This window comes from Alosa sapidissima, chromosome 10, assembly GCF_018492685.1.
Source record: "Alosa sapidissima isolate fAloSap1 chromosome 10, fAloSap1.pri, whole genome shotgun sequence".
NCBI classification, from domain to species: Eukaryota; Metazoa; Chordata; class Actinopteri; order Clupeiformes; family Clupeidae; genus Alosa; species Alosa sapidissima.
In genome coordinates this window covers 15930945-15945709 of record NC_055966.1, presented here as the reverse complement: position 1 = coordinate 15945709, position 14765 = coordinate 15930945, and the positions used below count along the sequence as shown (strand labels likewise).

Genomic DNA, 14765 nt, shown 5'->3' with positions numbered 1-14765 from the left:
GGATACTCGATCCTCCATCCTCCCCTGCCCTCCCCTCCACGGTCCTCCCACTCGCCTCTGTGTGCTCTTCATCTTCCCTGGCTTTGCATACCTGACTGAACTCACAAGTGCCGCTCTGGATTACCTGAGCACGACCCATTTAGTGAGTCAAGATTAGTGTCATTATACTGATTTTAATCATGCATGATTGGAACAGGGGTGATTTAGATGGGTATATATTTGGATGGGTGGATGGATTGATGGATATTTAGATGTGGATGGATGGGTGGCTATTTGGATGTAGATGATGTGGATGGGTGGATATTTGGATGTAGATGATGTGGATGGGTGGATATTTGGATGTAGATGGGTGGATGTTTGGATGTAGATGATATGGATGGATATGGATAGGTAGATATTTGGATGGATGGATGTGGATGGAGATGCACGGATGGATGACTGATTGTCAGTGCAGAGGGTGGGTGTCTTACTTGCATGATTGCCATGATTGGTTCAGACAATGTACTGCTTTAAGTGTCCATTAAGAGTGGATTTCTCCAAATCTTTCTTAAACTCGATTTGCCCAACCGGAACTTGAACAAATGGTGAAAGATTGTTTCAGTTGGAGGTATTTTGAGAGGCGTGTTGATGACTCATTGTGTGTTCAGCTGATGTTGGGGCTGTGGCTGGTGGATGTACTAAAGAATAGTTGACCTCAGAGTGATACCTTGCCGGCGTCAAATATAACAGAAAAGGGCATAAGTGCTTCCTATTTGAGTTATATTTCTTGTGTGTGTGTGTTTGTGAAAGGGCTTTGGGGGCTTTTTATCATGACATCTTTTGGGGTTTGTATTTGTACTTTGTTTTCACTTATATTCGTGTGTGTAGCCATACGGACCTGGGTTGCATAAGTGTAGAGACTGCATTTGTGCTGGTTGACTGATCTGTTTGGCGTGAACTAGTGGTTGTTAGCGTGACCAGTTGACCTTATGTGCCTCCCCTGGAGTTGGAGCTGGGGGTGTGTGAGTTTAGTTGAGCCTGTGTGCCGGCTATTTCAGTTTAAGGGGCCTCTGGGTTAATTACTGTGATAAAACCCTGATGGAGGTAAGCGCTCCTTAGAGACACGCTTTGTAATTCGCTCTCAGCCCTCCAGAACATTGCATCTTCTCGGATAACTCTCGTTCTGTTTATCTGTCTCTCTCTCTTTCTCTCTCTATCTCTCTCTCTCTCTCTCTCCATCTCTGTCTGTCTGTCTCTCTCTCTCTCTCTGTCTCTGTCTTGTCTGTCTGTCTGTCTATCTCTCGCTCTCTCTATCTCTTTATCTCTATCTCTTTCTTTCTTTCTCTCTCTGTCTCTTCTCTCTATTCATCTCTGATGTGTGTCTCAGTCTCTTGCCCCCTCCAACCCCTACAGGCATTCTGAGCTCAGGTGGGCTCTGCAAGCCTGATAATTTGTTCATTTCTGTGTGCTGTAGAGACCCGGGGAAAGCTAAGACGACGCAGGGTAAGGCACTTCTCTCTCTCCAGCCCCTCTGCTGCAGTAATGTAGCCCTCGCTGGCGCTGGGACCAGGGCTTTGTCAGTTAGTTGGTTGCAGCTGAAGATGACACCCTGTGAGGTGTGTGTGTGTGTCTCTGTGTGTGTGTGTGTGTGTGTGTGTGTGTGTGTGTGTGTGTGTGTGTGTGTGTGTGTTTGAGAGAGAGAAAGAAAGAGACAGAATGTGTGTGTGTGTGTGTTTGAGAGAGAGAAAGAGACAGAATGTGTGTGTGTGTGTGTGTCCACACTTGTGCCCCCTGGAGCAGAAGTTCAGTTTAGCCCTCTTTTTTGGGTCACGTGAGCAGGTTTGGGAGCGTCTGCGGAGTGTCAGGCCCTCTTTGGAAGCGTGCCCCAGCAGAGACGCTTCTAAGTGGGCCATAGAGGACGGGAAGGCGGGCCGTAAACCTGCTCTCCTTCAGAAGTCCAGTCTCAGTCTGACCGCCCCCCCCCCCCCCCCCCACAACACAGTTTATAGCAAGGTCCTTATAGGTAAGTCCTCCCACCCTGCGGCCATCTTGCAACGCACTTTGGGCAGTAATTGGGCAGCTATTTTCCTATTCAAGTGAATGGGGAGGCATACAGGAAGGGGCGGGATATGTGTAGAGCCTGCTGCCATATTGGCGTTCATGGGGTGATCATGGGGCTCATGTATTTTGCCTCTGGTATGGTTCTCTTTTAGGCAGTATGGTGTCTGGTAAGGTGTGATGTTGAAGAAGGTAGTTCAGACGTGAATGGAGCCTGATCAGATGGCTGGAGGAGGAGGAAGGCTGTTGTGGGGGTGTCCAGGAAGATGTGTGAGATGTCTCTCTCTCTCTCTCTCTCTCTCCCCTTTTTTGGGGTTATATTGCTCTGCTTTTGGGCTTGTCGTTTGTGTTCAGTGTCCGGTGTGGTGGAAGCCTCTTATCTCTGTCAGTCTCTCATTGACTCTCCTCGTCTTCCTTTTACCATCTGTCCCACATTGTGAACTCTGTCTCTCTTTCTTTCTTCCTCTTCCTCCCTTTCTCTTTTCCTCCATTTCCATTTCTCTTCCTTCCTCTCTGCCCCCTCTCTCTCCCTACCCCCTCTAAGCCTCAGACACTCTCCTCTCTTGAGAGAGGGGTGTGTGTGTGTGTGTGTGTGTGTGTGTGTGTGCAGAGATAATCTCACTGGGTGTGCTGGAGTCTAGATAACAGCCCCTCATGCATGGAAATGAAACACACACACTCACACACTCTCTCACACTCACACTCTGTCTTTCTCTTTCTCTCCCCACGTCACACAAACACACACACACATCCTCACTCGCACGCATGCACACAAACACCTTGCCCTAGCAGAGACAAGCACATCCCATATCATCCCCCAGCCCAGTGCCAGAGGGGCGTCTCTCTTGTGCTTGGTCATGCTGTCTTTTGTGTTTGAACGCAGTTTGCCATCGCCAGAGATGCTGCCTTTGGTGTGCACTGTCACTGTGGAGTAGGTGGGGGCGAGTTCATCACTCTGTCATCACTTTCTTGAGTAGTGTCCTTATGAGCAGGCCCTGGAGGGTTGTGAGTGAGACACATATTCTTGTGGTCAGCTAGAGCAATGGTTCTCAACCTTTTTTCAGTGATGTACCCCCTGTGAAATATTTTTTCAGCCATGTAACCAGCGCAAAGCATCTTTAGTTGAGAAAAAAAGACTTAAAACAAAGCACTGTGCCATTAGTGTCTAATTTATTAAACTTTGGAACTGATAAACACATACAAAATTTAAACATTGGGAAAAAACTATTTTGAACATTTTAAATTTTAATAATCCATGACTACATTTATTGCAAATGATTCAAACTAATGTAGTGAAAACAGTGACCATAGCCTACTGAAATATAACATTCATTTTATGAACTTATATTTTCCTGAAATATTTATTAAATAATTGTTTTTATATAATAAATAAGTATTTTTGCATATACATATATTTAAAAAGTAGAATCCATGCAAAAATACTTTAATTTGAGAACCACTGATCCCCCACATTTGAGAACCACTGAGCTAGAGCATAGTGGTCAAGGGCCAGTACTTATTGTGATATTTTTTTTTTGCCTTGGCTGTCTGGTTGAGTGTTTGCACAGACTTGTTTTGGTCTTTCCTCACATCAGAGTTCAGGGGCTCTCATGTAAGGAGGAACACCTGAAACCTTGCCTGTGGTTGTAAAAATCAAGGTATAGCATTTTATATTATTTAAAAATATTAGATTTGTTTAGGAGCAGCATCTAATGTATTTTCACTGGTCTCAATAATATTTTGGTCTCACGTCTAGTGTTAGCTTGTGCCTTTTTCAACTTTTGGATGTTACATAAAGACAGAAGTTGAGAACAGGAAAATCAGGTGGATACACTCATTGTTTCTGTTCCTGAAATCAACCTGATTTATTCTTCACATGAAAGTGTCTTTCCGTCCAGGAAGCCTGTGTGTGTGTGTGTGTGTGTGTGTGTGTGTGTGTGTGTGTGTTGTATGCATTTCTTACAGAGCTGAGTAGTTGGATGCATGCAGAATTCAGCTTCCTCTACCCTGCTGTGGGGAATGTTTTGCATTTTTAATTTCTGCCGATGTGATTTGTCTGATGTCAGTGTCGAGCGTGTTAAAAATATCCACACTGTCTGTGCACTTTGTCAGAAGACTCTGCACTTCATTGTCCATGTTCTGTCTCTTTCAATACTCTTTATACGCTTTCAAACGGTCCCTTTTTCTTTTATGTCTGCCTAGCTGCACCACAACTCTCCTCTTTTCGTCCCTCTGTCTGTAGAGTTGTTCTCTCACCATCCTCTCCTTGTCCTGCACCACTTAGATTCTTTGTATAGTCATGCCACATGCGGTTAGGGACCTCTGTATCCCATTCTCACCCGTTCATGCCCTTTGACCCGGAAGTGAAAGCAGTGCAAGTAAAATGTGTTCATTAACCTACAGCCCTCATCAGCCTTTTCTACCTCTGTTCTCCCTAACTCACTGCGAGCCTTGCTGAAGTGGAAGGACTCACATTACACTGGGTCTTTGAAGCATTAGTGTGGGGCAGGATGAAAGGCAGGCAACGGAGACCACGTGGGACTCCGTGGTCAGTCAGGGGAGAACACCCCCCGCCCTCCCCCTACACACACACACACACATACACTCTTTCACCTCACCCCACCTCTCCAGGCTTATTATCAATGCAGGCTGGATCCACATGCCAGGCATTCCAGTGGCCGACTGCCATGTCCAAACACACGGGTGTGCTGCCCGTTCTGACCCCCAGGAGGCAGCACATGCGGTGTTGCGTTGCACGGAGGACTCCATTGTTTTTCCCACAGGAGGTCCTGCTTGTTGTCGTGCAAGTAGCTGTGTGTGTGTGTGTGTGTGTGTGTGTGTGTGTTTAGGCTTTGTGGGGTGTGTGTAAGAGAGAGTGTCTTGTCTAGGGACTGTCTGGTCAAGGTTACTGCATGTGGACCGTGCAGTGGCCTGCGGAGAGCAGTTGCAGTGGATTGGCTGTGATTGTAAGTCATGCCAGCGGAAGCATCAAGCACCATGGGAATGATGTCACTGCAGCACTTGTGTTTCTATGGCTCTTTGTGAATATGGAGCTGTGTGGTGGGAGAGCTTTGAGATATGATGTCATTTCCTCCCTCTCCTTCTCTCTGGCCAATCCCCCCCCCCCACCCCCGAGCACACACACACAAGCTCATCACATAACACACTCAACTGGCACACACACTGGCCTAATTAAAGTTTTGCACCTCCCTCCACACACACACACACAGAGCTGCCTCTTAATCTCTTACATTCTCTCTCTTTCTCTCAATCCTTCACTTTTTTTCTCTCACCCTTCCTCTCACTCAGTCTTCCCCGAACCCCCCCCCCCCCCCACACACACACTCTTTCTCATTCACTTTCTCCTTCTAAACCACACACATACATACACACACACACGCACGCGCACACGCGCGCACACACACTTACTTTAACCTTTGCACGCTGGAATGATTGGCATCCATCTGTGGCAGCTCAAATCTGCTGGCTTACATATGAACTGGGTGGGAGGGTCAGCATATGTTAGTGAGCCGGGGAGGGGGAGAGAGAGAGAGAGAGAGAGGGAGGGAATCAGGGAAGGAGAATAAGAGAGGGAGGAGAGAAGAAGGAGAGGGTGGGAGGAAAGGTTGGAGAGAGGCACCGCAGGAGAAGGAAGGGGAGGAGAAGGCGTACTGTTGGGAAAACAGATACTGTGAGAAGCAGAGAGAGAGGGAGAGGGAGAAGAAAGAGTTTGACTGCAGACTGTGTCTGAAGTCTGTGGAAGACTAGATCCAGACTCCGGAAACAGAGGGCAGGTGGGTCTGGGACCAGGTTTGCGTGTGTGTGTTGTGCCCGGGGCGGTGCACGGCGCGTCTCTGGGCAGTGTTACACGCGCTGGGGCCCTGACGGGGCAGGAGCATGGGCCAGACCTTACCGGTGGAGAGCACACCTCAAGACAGCAACACACACAGCGGTGAGTGATCCCTTCTTATACACTCTTAAAACAAATGAGTTGAAAACAACACAACTTGCGATGTTTTTAACACATCTCTGTGTCCAGATAGGGACAACACAGTTTGTGTTGTTTCCTTTTTTACTTGTTACACAGTATATGTTGAAAATAACACAACTTGCGTTGTTTTTTAACACATCACTATGTCCAGATAGGGACCACCCATTCGTTTTAAGAGTGTACGCCTACACACTCATGCACATAAGAGACAGCACACACACGCACACACACACACACATACCCAGACTACGGGTACACACATTCACATGCTCAGATGCATGCAGGACTACACATTTTTCGATTTAATAGTGACCATTCCACTGAACTTATACAAAAACACTGCATTTTGGTAGCCTTTTAGAGATGTTGTACAGGCAGTCAAATGTCAACCAGCACTAACTTATGTCTGTAGGTCTGTTTTCAACCATCTCTCTGTACCCGCCCAACCCTTATTTATCGCTAATATCCAACCAGTTTACCGTAAGCCCAGACCTATGACTAATATCTTCACACTTCATTACAGCTTGACATTAGCAGTGTACCAGAGAGCGCAGGTTTGCATCAGTGATCATCCCTGTGCGGCGGAATGGTGGTGGTGGTGGTGATGTTGTTGTTGTTGTTGTTGTTGTTGTTGTTGTTGTTGAAGCTAGGGCTTGAGTTCCTTTGGACATGAGATCGAGAGATCGAGAGAGCGAGAGAGCGAGAGAGAGAGAGAGAGAGAGACGGTGGCCCCTCCTGAAGGGGAATGTTTTCGCTTTGAAGTGAAGTGAAGACCGGCTGGATGCTGAGGAATTTTATGATGCAGCCCTTGATAAAATCCATTCTACACAAGAGCACGCAAGCAAGCCAGCCCATATAAATACATTATCGCAAAGGCCTTTATTTTAGGCTATGTGGTGCAGAAGTATAGATCTAGGTGAACTAATCTCTGGGAACTCTGGACATCTTGTGTTGATCTCCGTCTCTGTCTCTGTCTCTGTCTCTGTCTGAGGTCTATCACTAATGTTGGAATGTACTGTAAAGTCAAGAGGATCAGTAGAATTACCTTGTAGTGTTTATATACCTCTTCCACTTCCACTCTCTCTCTCTCTCTCTCTCTCTGTCTCTCTGTCTCTCTGTCTGTCTGTCTGTCTGTCTGTCTGTCTGTCTGTCTGTCTGTCTGTCTGTCTGTCTGTGTCTGTCTGTGTGTTGCTGAAAGAATGTGTGTAAAGACTGCAACTGTGAACAAGAAACCAAAGGCATTCTCCCTTCTTAGTACATTGAAAACAAACAGCTTAACCAAAGCAGATCCAAGTGTTTATGCAGGAAATGTGGGGAAATATTGGAAGGGTTGAAAATGTATTATTCCCCCCTCTCTCCCGGGGGGATTAGGGGGAATAGGATTGTCTCTGGTGAGTGTGCTGCTCTCCAGTCTGCTGGCTGCTCTCCAAGCCTTTCCCTTTAAACGATGCCTTGTTATTATTATCATGGGCTGTCACTCTTTTGGTTTAAAGAGAGATGGAGAGGGGGGGGTGGGGTTGTTGTTGTCGTTGTTATGACTGTTTGCTCACACAAGTAATAGCTCTTGAGAATGTCAGCGACATTATTAAAAAAGGCTTTTTGTCTGATCTGGTTTGTGTGTGTGTGTGTGCGTGTGTGTGAGTGTGTTTATGCATTCATTCATCCATGATTCCCATTCAGCCATTTCTGTCAAAAAGGCCTTCACCCATAAGAAAAACCGTTAAGCAGAAAAGACTCTTTTCTTAATATCTTCCTCCTGCTGGATGGACTAACAATTTGAGGACTAGACTTCTCTCAGTGTGCCTCTGTGTTACCTTTCTCCTTTGGAGGATAGACATGGCTGATCCTAGATCAGAGGGTCGTGTCACTGCACCCTGATGAGTGTGAGTGTGCAGGGTTCCCACGGGTCCCCCATGGAATTTCAGGGAATTTTATCATATTTGGGGCAAAGTCATGGAATATCAGTGAATTTTGTTGTAGCGTTTTAAAATATACTTGCCAAAACACATTCATACAAATATATTACCACATAGATTTGGAGTATATCTGGTTATTAGCTTTACTGCTTGTTTGAGTGGTGATGATGGTAAGCCCACCTTTGTTTATTCAATGCCCATTTATTCATATTCGGCTCAAAAAAAGCAAAGATTCTTGAACGCTACGCGGCTGCTCTGAAATCTTATCTCATTATAGGTCATGGAAATTTAGGGGTTTTGTCGGGGAAAAGTGTTTTACATTTGGTTTTGAGTGGGAACCCTCAGTCTGAGTGCATGGCGCTGGCCTCTCTCTCAGGGGGAGCCTGTGAACGTGGGGGTCTGCAGGCCGCAGACTGGGCTGAGTCACTGAGCTGGGAAACATGAGCAGGGTTTCATCTCCTCCTCTCATAAAGCACACACACACACACACACACACGCTCTCTCATAAAGATTTGACATTTACACACACACACACACACGTATATCTCACGGTGGTCCTCCCTCTCCCTGTTTGTCTCTTTCTCTTTCTTTCTCCCTCCCTCTGTCTGTCTGTCTGTCCTCTCACTCACACTAGGTTCTCCCCTGCTGTTAGTCTTGGCCGGGGGATATCATGCCTGCTACGGCTCCTAATGATTTAAGTATAGGGGAAAGAGACTGTTTCTGATTTAAACACTCACAGGATGATTCTCCTCCTTCACGACTGGAGAGCTCTGAGACTGCCGGCAGTAATGTACAGGTCATGTGTCATCGCTCACTGTCCATGTTAACGGCACTGTTCTACTGTGTTGCTCAATGCTCATCCTTTGTTATTTTGAGGAAGCATTTGGAAGGTCTGGGGGATGTGCTGTGAGGCGAGGTTGCTGGCTTACCCTGGAAGCTTTGGGAGTAACCTCTGACCTTCAAAAGAATGTTTTACTGCATGTATTTGTATTGCTTCTGAAGTGACAATTGTGAAAAGTGATATTGTTTTGAGATCAGTGGTAACTCCGACGTTACCTGGGTAAGCCAGTAAGCTGGTGTACCCCTCAGCTTTTTTAGGCCAGTGTTGTTCAGCTTGGGTGTGCCTACTGTGTGACCCAACCCTGTGTGTTGTGGTGTGTGTTGGAGTTAGTGTGGTACCCTGATACCGGCACGTCAGGTGTTCATGTGAGTGGACCTCAGTGAGTCATGGACCTAGTGATGCTAGTAAACAACATCACAGAAAGGCCTGGCATAGAAAGTTCTGCTTGCCATCGTCCAATGGCAGAGCGGCTGAACAGCATTGGCACAGAATTATTTATGGAACATGGCATCTGATGCGCTGCTCTTGGATTGTGTTTGTGCAGATCTACTGCTGAGTGTGACGTCATGACCCAGAGTGGAAAAAACTGGAACACAAACACACGTGCAAGCATATGCACACACACACTCATCTTTCTCACACACACACACACACACACACACATGCATGCATACACACACACACACACACACACGCACGCGCACACACACACACGCACACGTGCACACACACGCACACGCACACGCGCATGCATACACACACACGCATGCATACGCATACACACACACACACACACACACACACACACACACAGCTGAGCATCTATTTCTGCATGGAAAGGCTAGTAGTCATTTGCCCGCCTGGGCAGGCCAAGCAGCATGTTTGGGTTTCACGTTTGCAATAGTGGCCTCTTTGTTTTCCCTGCGGACTCCCTTCTCTCTCTCTCCAATCTCAGCTCCTCTCTTGGGCTGCCTGTTGTTCCAGCTTCAGATGGATTGGCTTACAGGTTGTCCTGTACTCGGCTCCAACAGGTGAAATGTCACCGCGTGCCGGGGGATTTTGGGAGTGTTTTTTTTTCTTTTTTTCAGTGGAATCAGAAACATTGAAATGGGTCCTCTTTCTGTGAGTTGAGGAGAGAGAATGAGAGCGAATGAGAGAGAAAGAGAAAGAAAAAGATAGAAAAAGAAAGAGAGAATGTGAGAGAGAACTGAACATGGTGAATAATGAGGAGTGTAGTTGTAGAGTGTAGTGCAGTAGGCTTTGAGCCGAGTTAAGTTGGTGGGTAGGAAGGAGCTGACAGTCTTTTGAAGTGAGCTTCCAGTGCCCAAACAAGGGAGAAAGAGAATGAAAGAGAGAAATGGGTAGATGGGAGGGGGGGGTAGTGAGTGAATGATGAGTGAGAGGGCAGGGGGGTAAGAGAGAGAGAGAGAGAGAGAGAGAGAGTTAGTGATAAAAAAGGGGTTGAGTAGGGAGGGAGGGAGGGAGGGAGGAGTGTTTCTCCTCAGTGCTCCCGGTGGAGGCAGACTCTTATGTAAGCACACAAGCTGCTCCAGGCAACCTGCCTGCCTGCCTCCCAGTCCCTGCCTGCCTGCTTTTCTGCCTGCCTGCTGTTGCTGTTGCTGCTACTACTACTACTGCACAGAGCCATCACAGCTCTTCTACTCCGAACATGGGTCCTCTGCACACCTGATGCACATATACTACACACACACACACACACACACACACGCAGCATATACACACACACACACGCACAGCATATACACACACACACGCAGCATATACAGCATATACAGCAAATAGGCACTGATTCACAATCAAGCGTGAAGGGGCAGGTGCACCATATGATGCTGCACCGCATGTGCAAGTGCAATGGTGAATGAGTACTGGGATTCAACAACAGAAGAGAGAGTGAGAGAGAACGAGAGAGAGAGTAAACGAGAGGGAAAGAGCCAAAGTGACGGAGACAGAGGGAGGTTCGAGAAGTACTACAGTCTGGTACAGACTCCGAGCCCAAAATTAAAGCCTGCTATGGCACAAACTCCAAAAATGTGTTGGATTTATTGTTCTTATGGGAAATGTTTGTTTCTAAAGCATAAATTCATCAGTCTTGCTGACGGCCAGGGTGTATGGCCTCGGTCGGTCCTGGATGAGCGTTCAGCATGGACTGGTGGTCACCTCCTGTCCCAACTGTTTGTCATTCTCTTAAGACTGCACCCATGGCAACAGAGCTCTCAGAGTGACGAGCTGGAAATGCCCCATCTAATACTAAACGGTTGAAGTTAACTGCTGACTGTAGAATAAAGGCCTGAACTTCGTTTGACTCAGCAGGTCATTATAACAGCCGGACCTCCACCTCCTCATCTCTCGACCTCTCCACCTCTCCATTAGTCTGCTCAAAGCAGAGGAAATCGTTTCCTGCTTACTAACACAATATCATCTAATGGCCTCTTGTTTGAACGTGGTGGAGATGGGGGCTGGGGACGGAGCACTTAGCCGGGAGCTCTTGACTCTCAGATGGCTGCCATGTCGGGCAGCCTGGGCTTTTGGCTTTTACGTGCAAATTCATGGTGAAGACCACAGAAACCAGCTGGGGCGTGAGTGGCTTTCTGTTTGTACGTCATCTCTTTGTTTTGGGTTTGCTCTGTTTTTGTACAGCCGACGAGTTGGGCGGGGTGGGGGGGGGCAGGGGGTTCTCAAACACGTATTCACAAACACACTCACTCTCTCTCTTTCTCTTTCTCTTTCTCTTTCTCTCTCTCTCTCTCTCTCTCTCTGTTGTGATGAGGGTGGGGTGTCGTTTCCTCCCTCTGTTTCCCAGGCCTCTCCCTCCACCCCCTCCCCTTCCTCTCCTCCTCCTGCTCTGAGAGGGTGTTTTCTCCTGGAGTCAGTAGCTTAGTCAGTGACACTCACTAGGGCACACTAGCCACACATATGGTAGTAGCTCCTCTGCCATCCTCACACACACGGCTGCGAAGACCTGCACTTGTCGGCACATCTCTGATCAACAGCACAGAACCTGGCCTCAGAAAAATAGCCTCATAGAGAGAGAGAGTGAGAGAGAAGGAGGGAGAGGTGGCTTCCAGCCCATCGTGTTGAAACCTGACTGTTTCGTTGTTGTCACCGTGCTCTCTGGGGAGTTTGCAAGGTTGCCTCTGCTAGTTTCTCTGGGATAGACAGCAGGAGCCAAGGAACCACTGAACCAGGGATCTGTACCTGTGGGATTACAAAGCAGTCCTCCTCCTGCTGGAGCTAAGGGCCTGCAGGGTTTCCTGTGCAGTCGTGGAAAGAGACCTATGTGATTTATATTATAGAGAATGGGCTTGGGCGGCTAATGGATTCCCAAACCTTAAGCATTTGCCTTGTGTTTGACATAGTCAAGAATTAGCAAATTGACCTCTTTCTTTCTTTCTTTCTTTCTTTCTTGCTTTTTTTCTTTATTTCTTTCTCTCTCTCACTCACTCTCTCTCTCTCTCTCTCTCTCTCTCTCTCTCTCTCTCTTCCAACACTTTCTTTCTTTCCCCCTTTCTGTCACCCTCTCTTCCTCCCTGCTCTGGTCTCTCCAACACAGCCAGACTGTTGACTTGTCTCTGTGCGGCTCCTCGGCCTGACAAAGAACGTAGTTTTCCCCTCATCTCTGACTCACTGTTTGCCCAGTAGGCTGGAAGTCGGTTGGATGTTTGAAGCACAATGTCTGTCGTGGGACCTACATGAACAAGAATGGACATTTCCTCCATGTAACAAAACATTGGGATGAACGAGAAGGGAACTTGATTTACTTTTTTGCCTTTCCTTCGTATCTCCGTTATGCGATATGTCTACTTTTTGACCCCATTTGTTACCTGACCGACGGAGATAACGGACAAAGAGCAGGCTTGCAAACCTCCTCTTCCTCCTACTCTTCTTCCTCATCTTCCTCCTGCTCATCCCCCATGGCTTGCTGCCTCTTCTCCGGCCACCATGGCAGTTGGACCCCAGGTTAGGACCGCTCTGGGCTGGACCTCTTTAGCAGCCTGATGCTCACTGATTTCCCTGTCTGCAGGCCACGCTGATGCTCGTCAGGGTTGTGTTTCGGAGTTAGGATGTGTCACACCTTTCCTCTGGGAGGGGGAACAATAGAGCCCCCCCCCCCACCAGCACTACCAGCACTCTCTTTTTCCACTCTGTTGCAAAGTTGAAAGCCTCTGAGCTGTACAGGGTTAGGTGCAGCAAACTTGAAAATAATCTTGAAAATGTCTTTGCACATTTGAAAATAATCTCTCAAACACTTGTTGCTTGCTATGCTTTTGTAATGTAGCACATATGACCTGGTTGTAGGCAGTTATTACAACTATGATTAACAATAGGCTATAGCTAGCTGTGCAGTTCTCATGGTCTTTCACAGTGAGTATAGTAAGGGACACCAGTTTTAAGCCATTTTGCCATATAACTTCAAGTTAAAGGAAAATTCCGGTATTTAGCACTTTGAGTGGTTTTTCTGGTTTGTTTTGGATGAACTAGAGTGGTGGACACCGAAATTTTGACGATTGGTCCTGTCTCGATTTTTCTGACTCTTTTGAATCGCCTTTGACTACTTCAGAGTGGCTGCTACAGGCATGCACAAACATGTCCTTAAAACAAACTTTAGTTTTCAAAACTGTGCAACTCACCGAGTGGTTAGTGGTGTTCGTTGATGTTCCAAAACAAGTAGCATAGCGAAATACAATTTCTGTCGTGTTTTATTTGGCATTTTGTAAAATCCCATTTTCTGTTGGAAGACTCATTGCACGTTGATATTACTGCGCCACCGTCTATGCTTCAGGCTCAAATATTGAGCGGAAGTTTATACACGGTTGCGAGGTGTCTGAAAAAATTGTTCCACAATAGCAAATAAGACGGCTGGAAATTATACATTGCACCGATATATTTGATTTTAATAATCAACGAACACCACTAACCGCTCGGTGAGTTGCACAGTTTTGAAAACGAACGTTAGGGGTTGTTTTAAGGACATGTTTGTGCATGCCTGTAGGCAGCCACTCTGAAGCAGTAAAGGCGATTCAAAACGAGTCAGAAAAGTCGAGACAGGACCAATTGTCAAAATTTCGATGTCCACCACTCTAGTTCATCCAAAACAAACCAGAAAAGGGACTCAAAGTGCTAAATACCGGAATTTTCCTTTAAAGGACAATTCCGGTTTAAAAACAACCTAGGGTCTATTTTTGGATGACATGGGTGTAAACTTGCTAGGAGAAGTCGACTTGTATGGACTATATCCTGACAAGATGGCAGCGACCGGAATTATAGTAAGATAATACACTTACAAAAGTAAAAATGCTTCAGTTTGTCTGCAGAGACCCTCACTATAGTTGCATAGATAGTATAGCATAGATAGATAGCATAGTGTATGATTTTTGTTTTTGTTAATGGCTGAAAAGAGTGATATACTTTGATGTATGGAAGCTGCCTCCAAAGGCTATGCTATATGCTATTTAGTTGTAAATGCATACTGGTTTTACTCAGAACCACACCAAATAACGTTGTTTTGGTCCCCAACAAACGTTTACACGTGTTATCATCCAAAAATAGACCCTAGGTTGTTCTTGTGCTGGTGTTGTCCTTTAAAGCTGGGGCATGAAACCCTGCACTCTTAAAATTAATGTGTCCCTATCTAAACAGAGAGGTGTTAAAAAACAAAAGTTGTGTTGTTTTCAATGCGAGCGGTGTTATTTTCAACACATATTGTGTAACAAATGAAAAAAAGGAAATAGCACATACTGTGTTGTATCTGGACACAGAGATGTGTTTAAAACAACACATGTTGTGTTGTTTTCAACACATTCGTTTTAAGAGTGTAGTTGGTTCCCTCATGCTGTCTTTGTGTTTGTGTATATGCTGACATATTTTACATCATGTTTTAGTTTAGTCTCCTGTTAGAGGAAGTTGGGGACATTGGTAATTTCCTCTGTCTTGTTTGTACGGCATGGCGCATGTACGTAGC

General features: G+C 46.4%; 1 protein-coding gene across 8 annotated transcripts in view; it reads left to right on the top strand.

Annotated features, from left to right (window-relative positions):
- Positions 1–14765, top strand: part of phactr4b (phosphatase and actin regulator 4b) — a 48207-nt gene that overhangs the window by 11755 nt on the left and 21687 nt on the right. The window contains exon 1 of one of the 8 annotated variants that reach the window (XM_042107698.1): positions 5669–5989. The exons of 4 other annotated variants lie outside the window; for them this stretch is intronic. In XM_042107698.1, the coding sequence (XP_041963632.1) occupies positions 5935–5989 (55 nt within the window). In that variant the 5' untranslated portion in view covers positions 5669–5934. Of the gene's footprint in view, positions 1–5668; positions 5990–11662; positions 12764–14765 lie in introns of those variants that run through there. 3 more of the 8 variants (XM_042107695.1, XM_042107694.1, XM_042107697.1) reach the window with 3 other exon arrangements.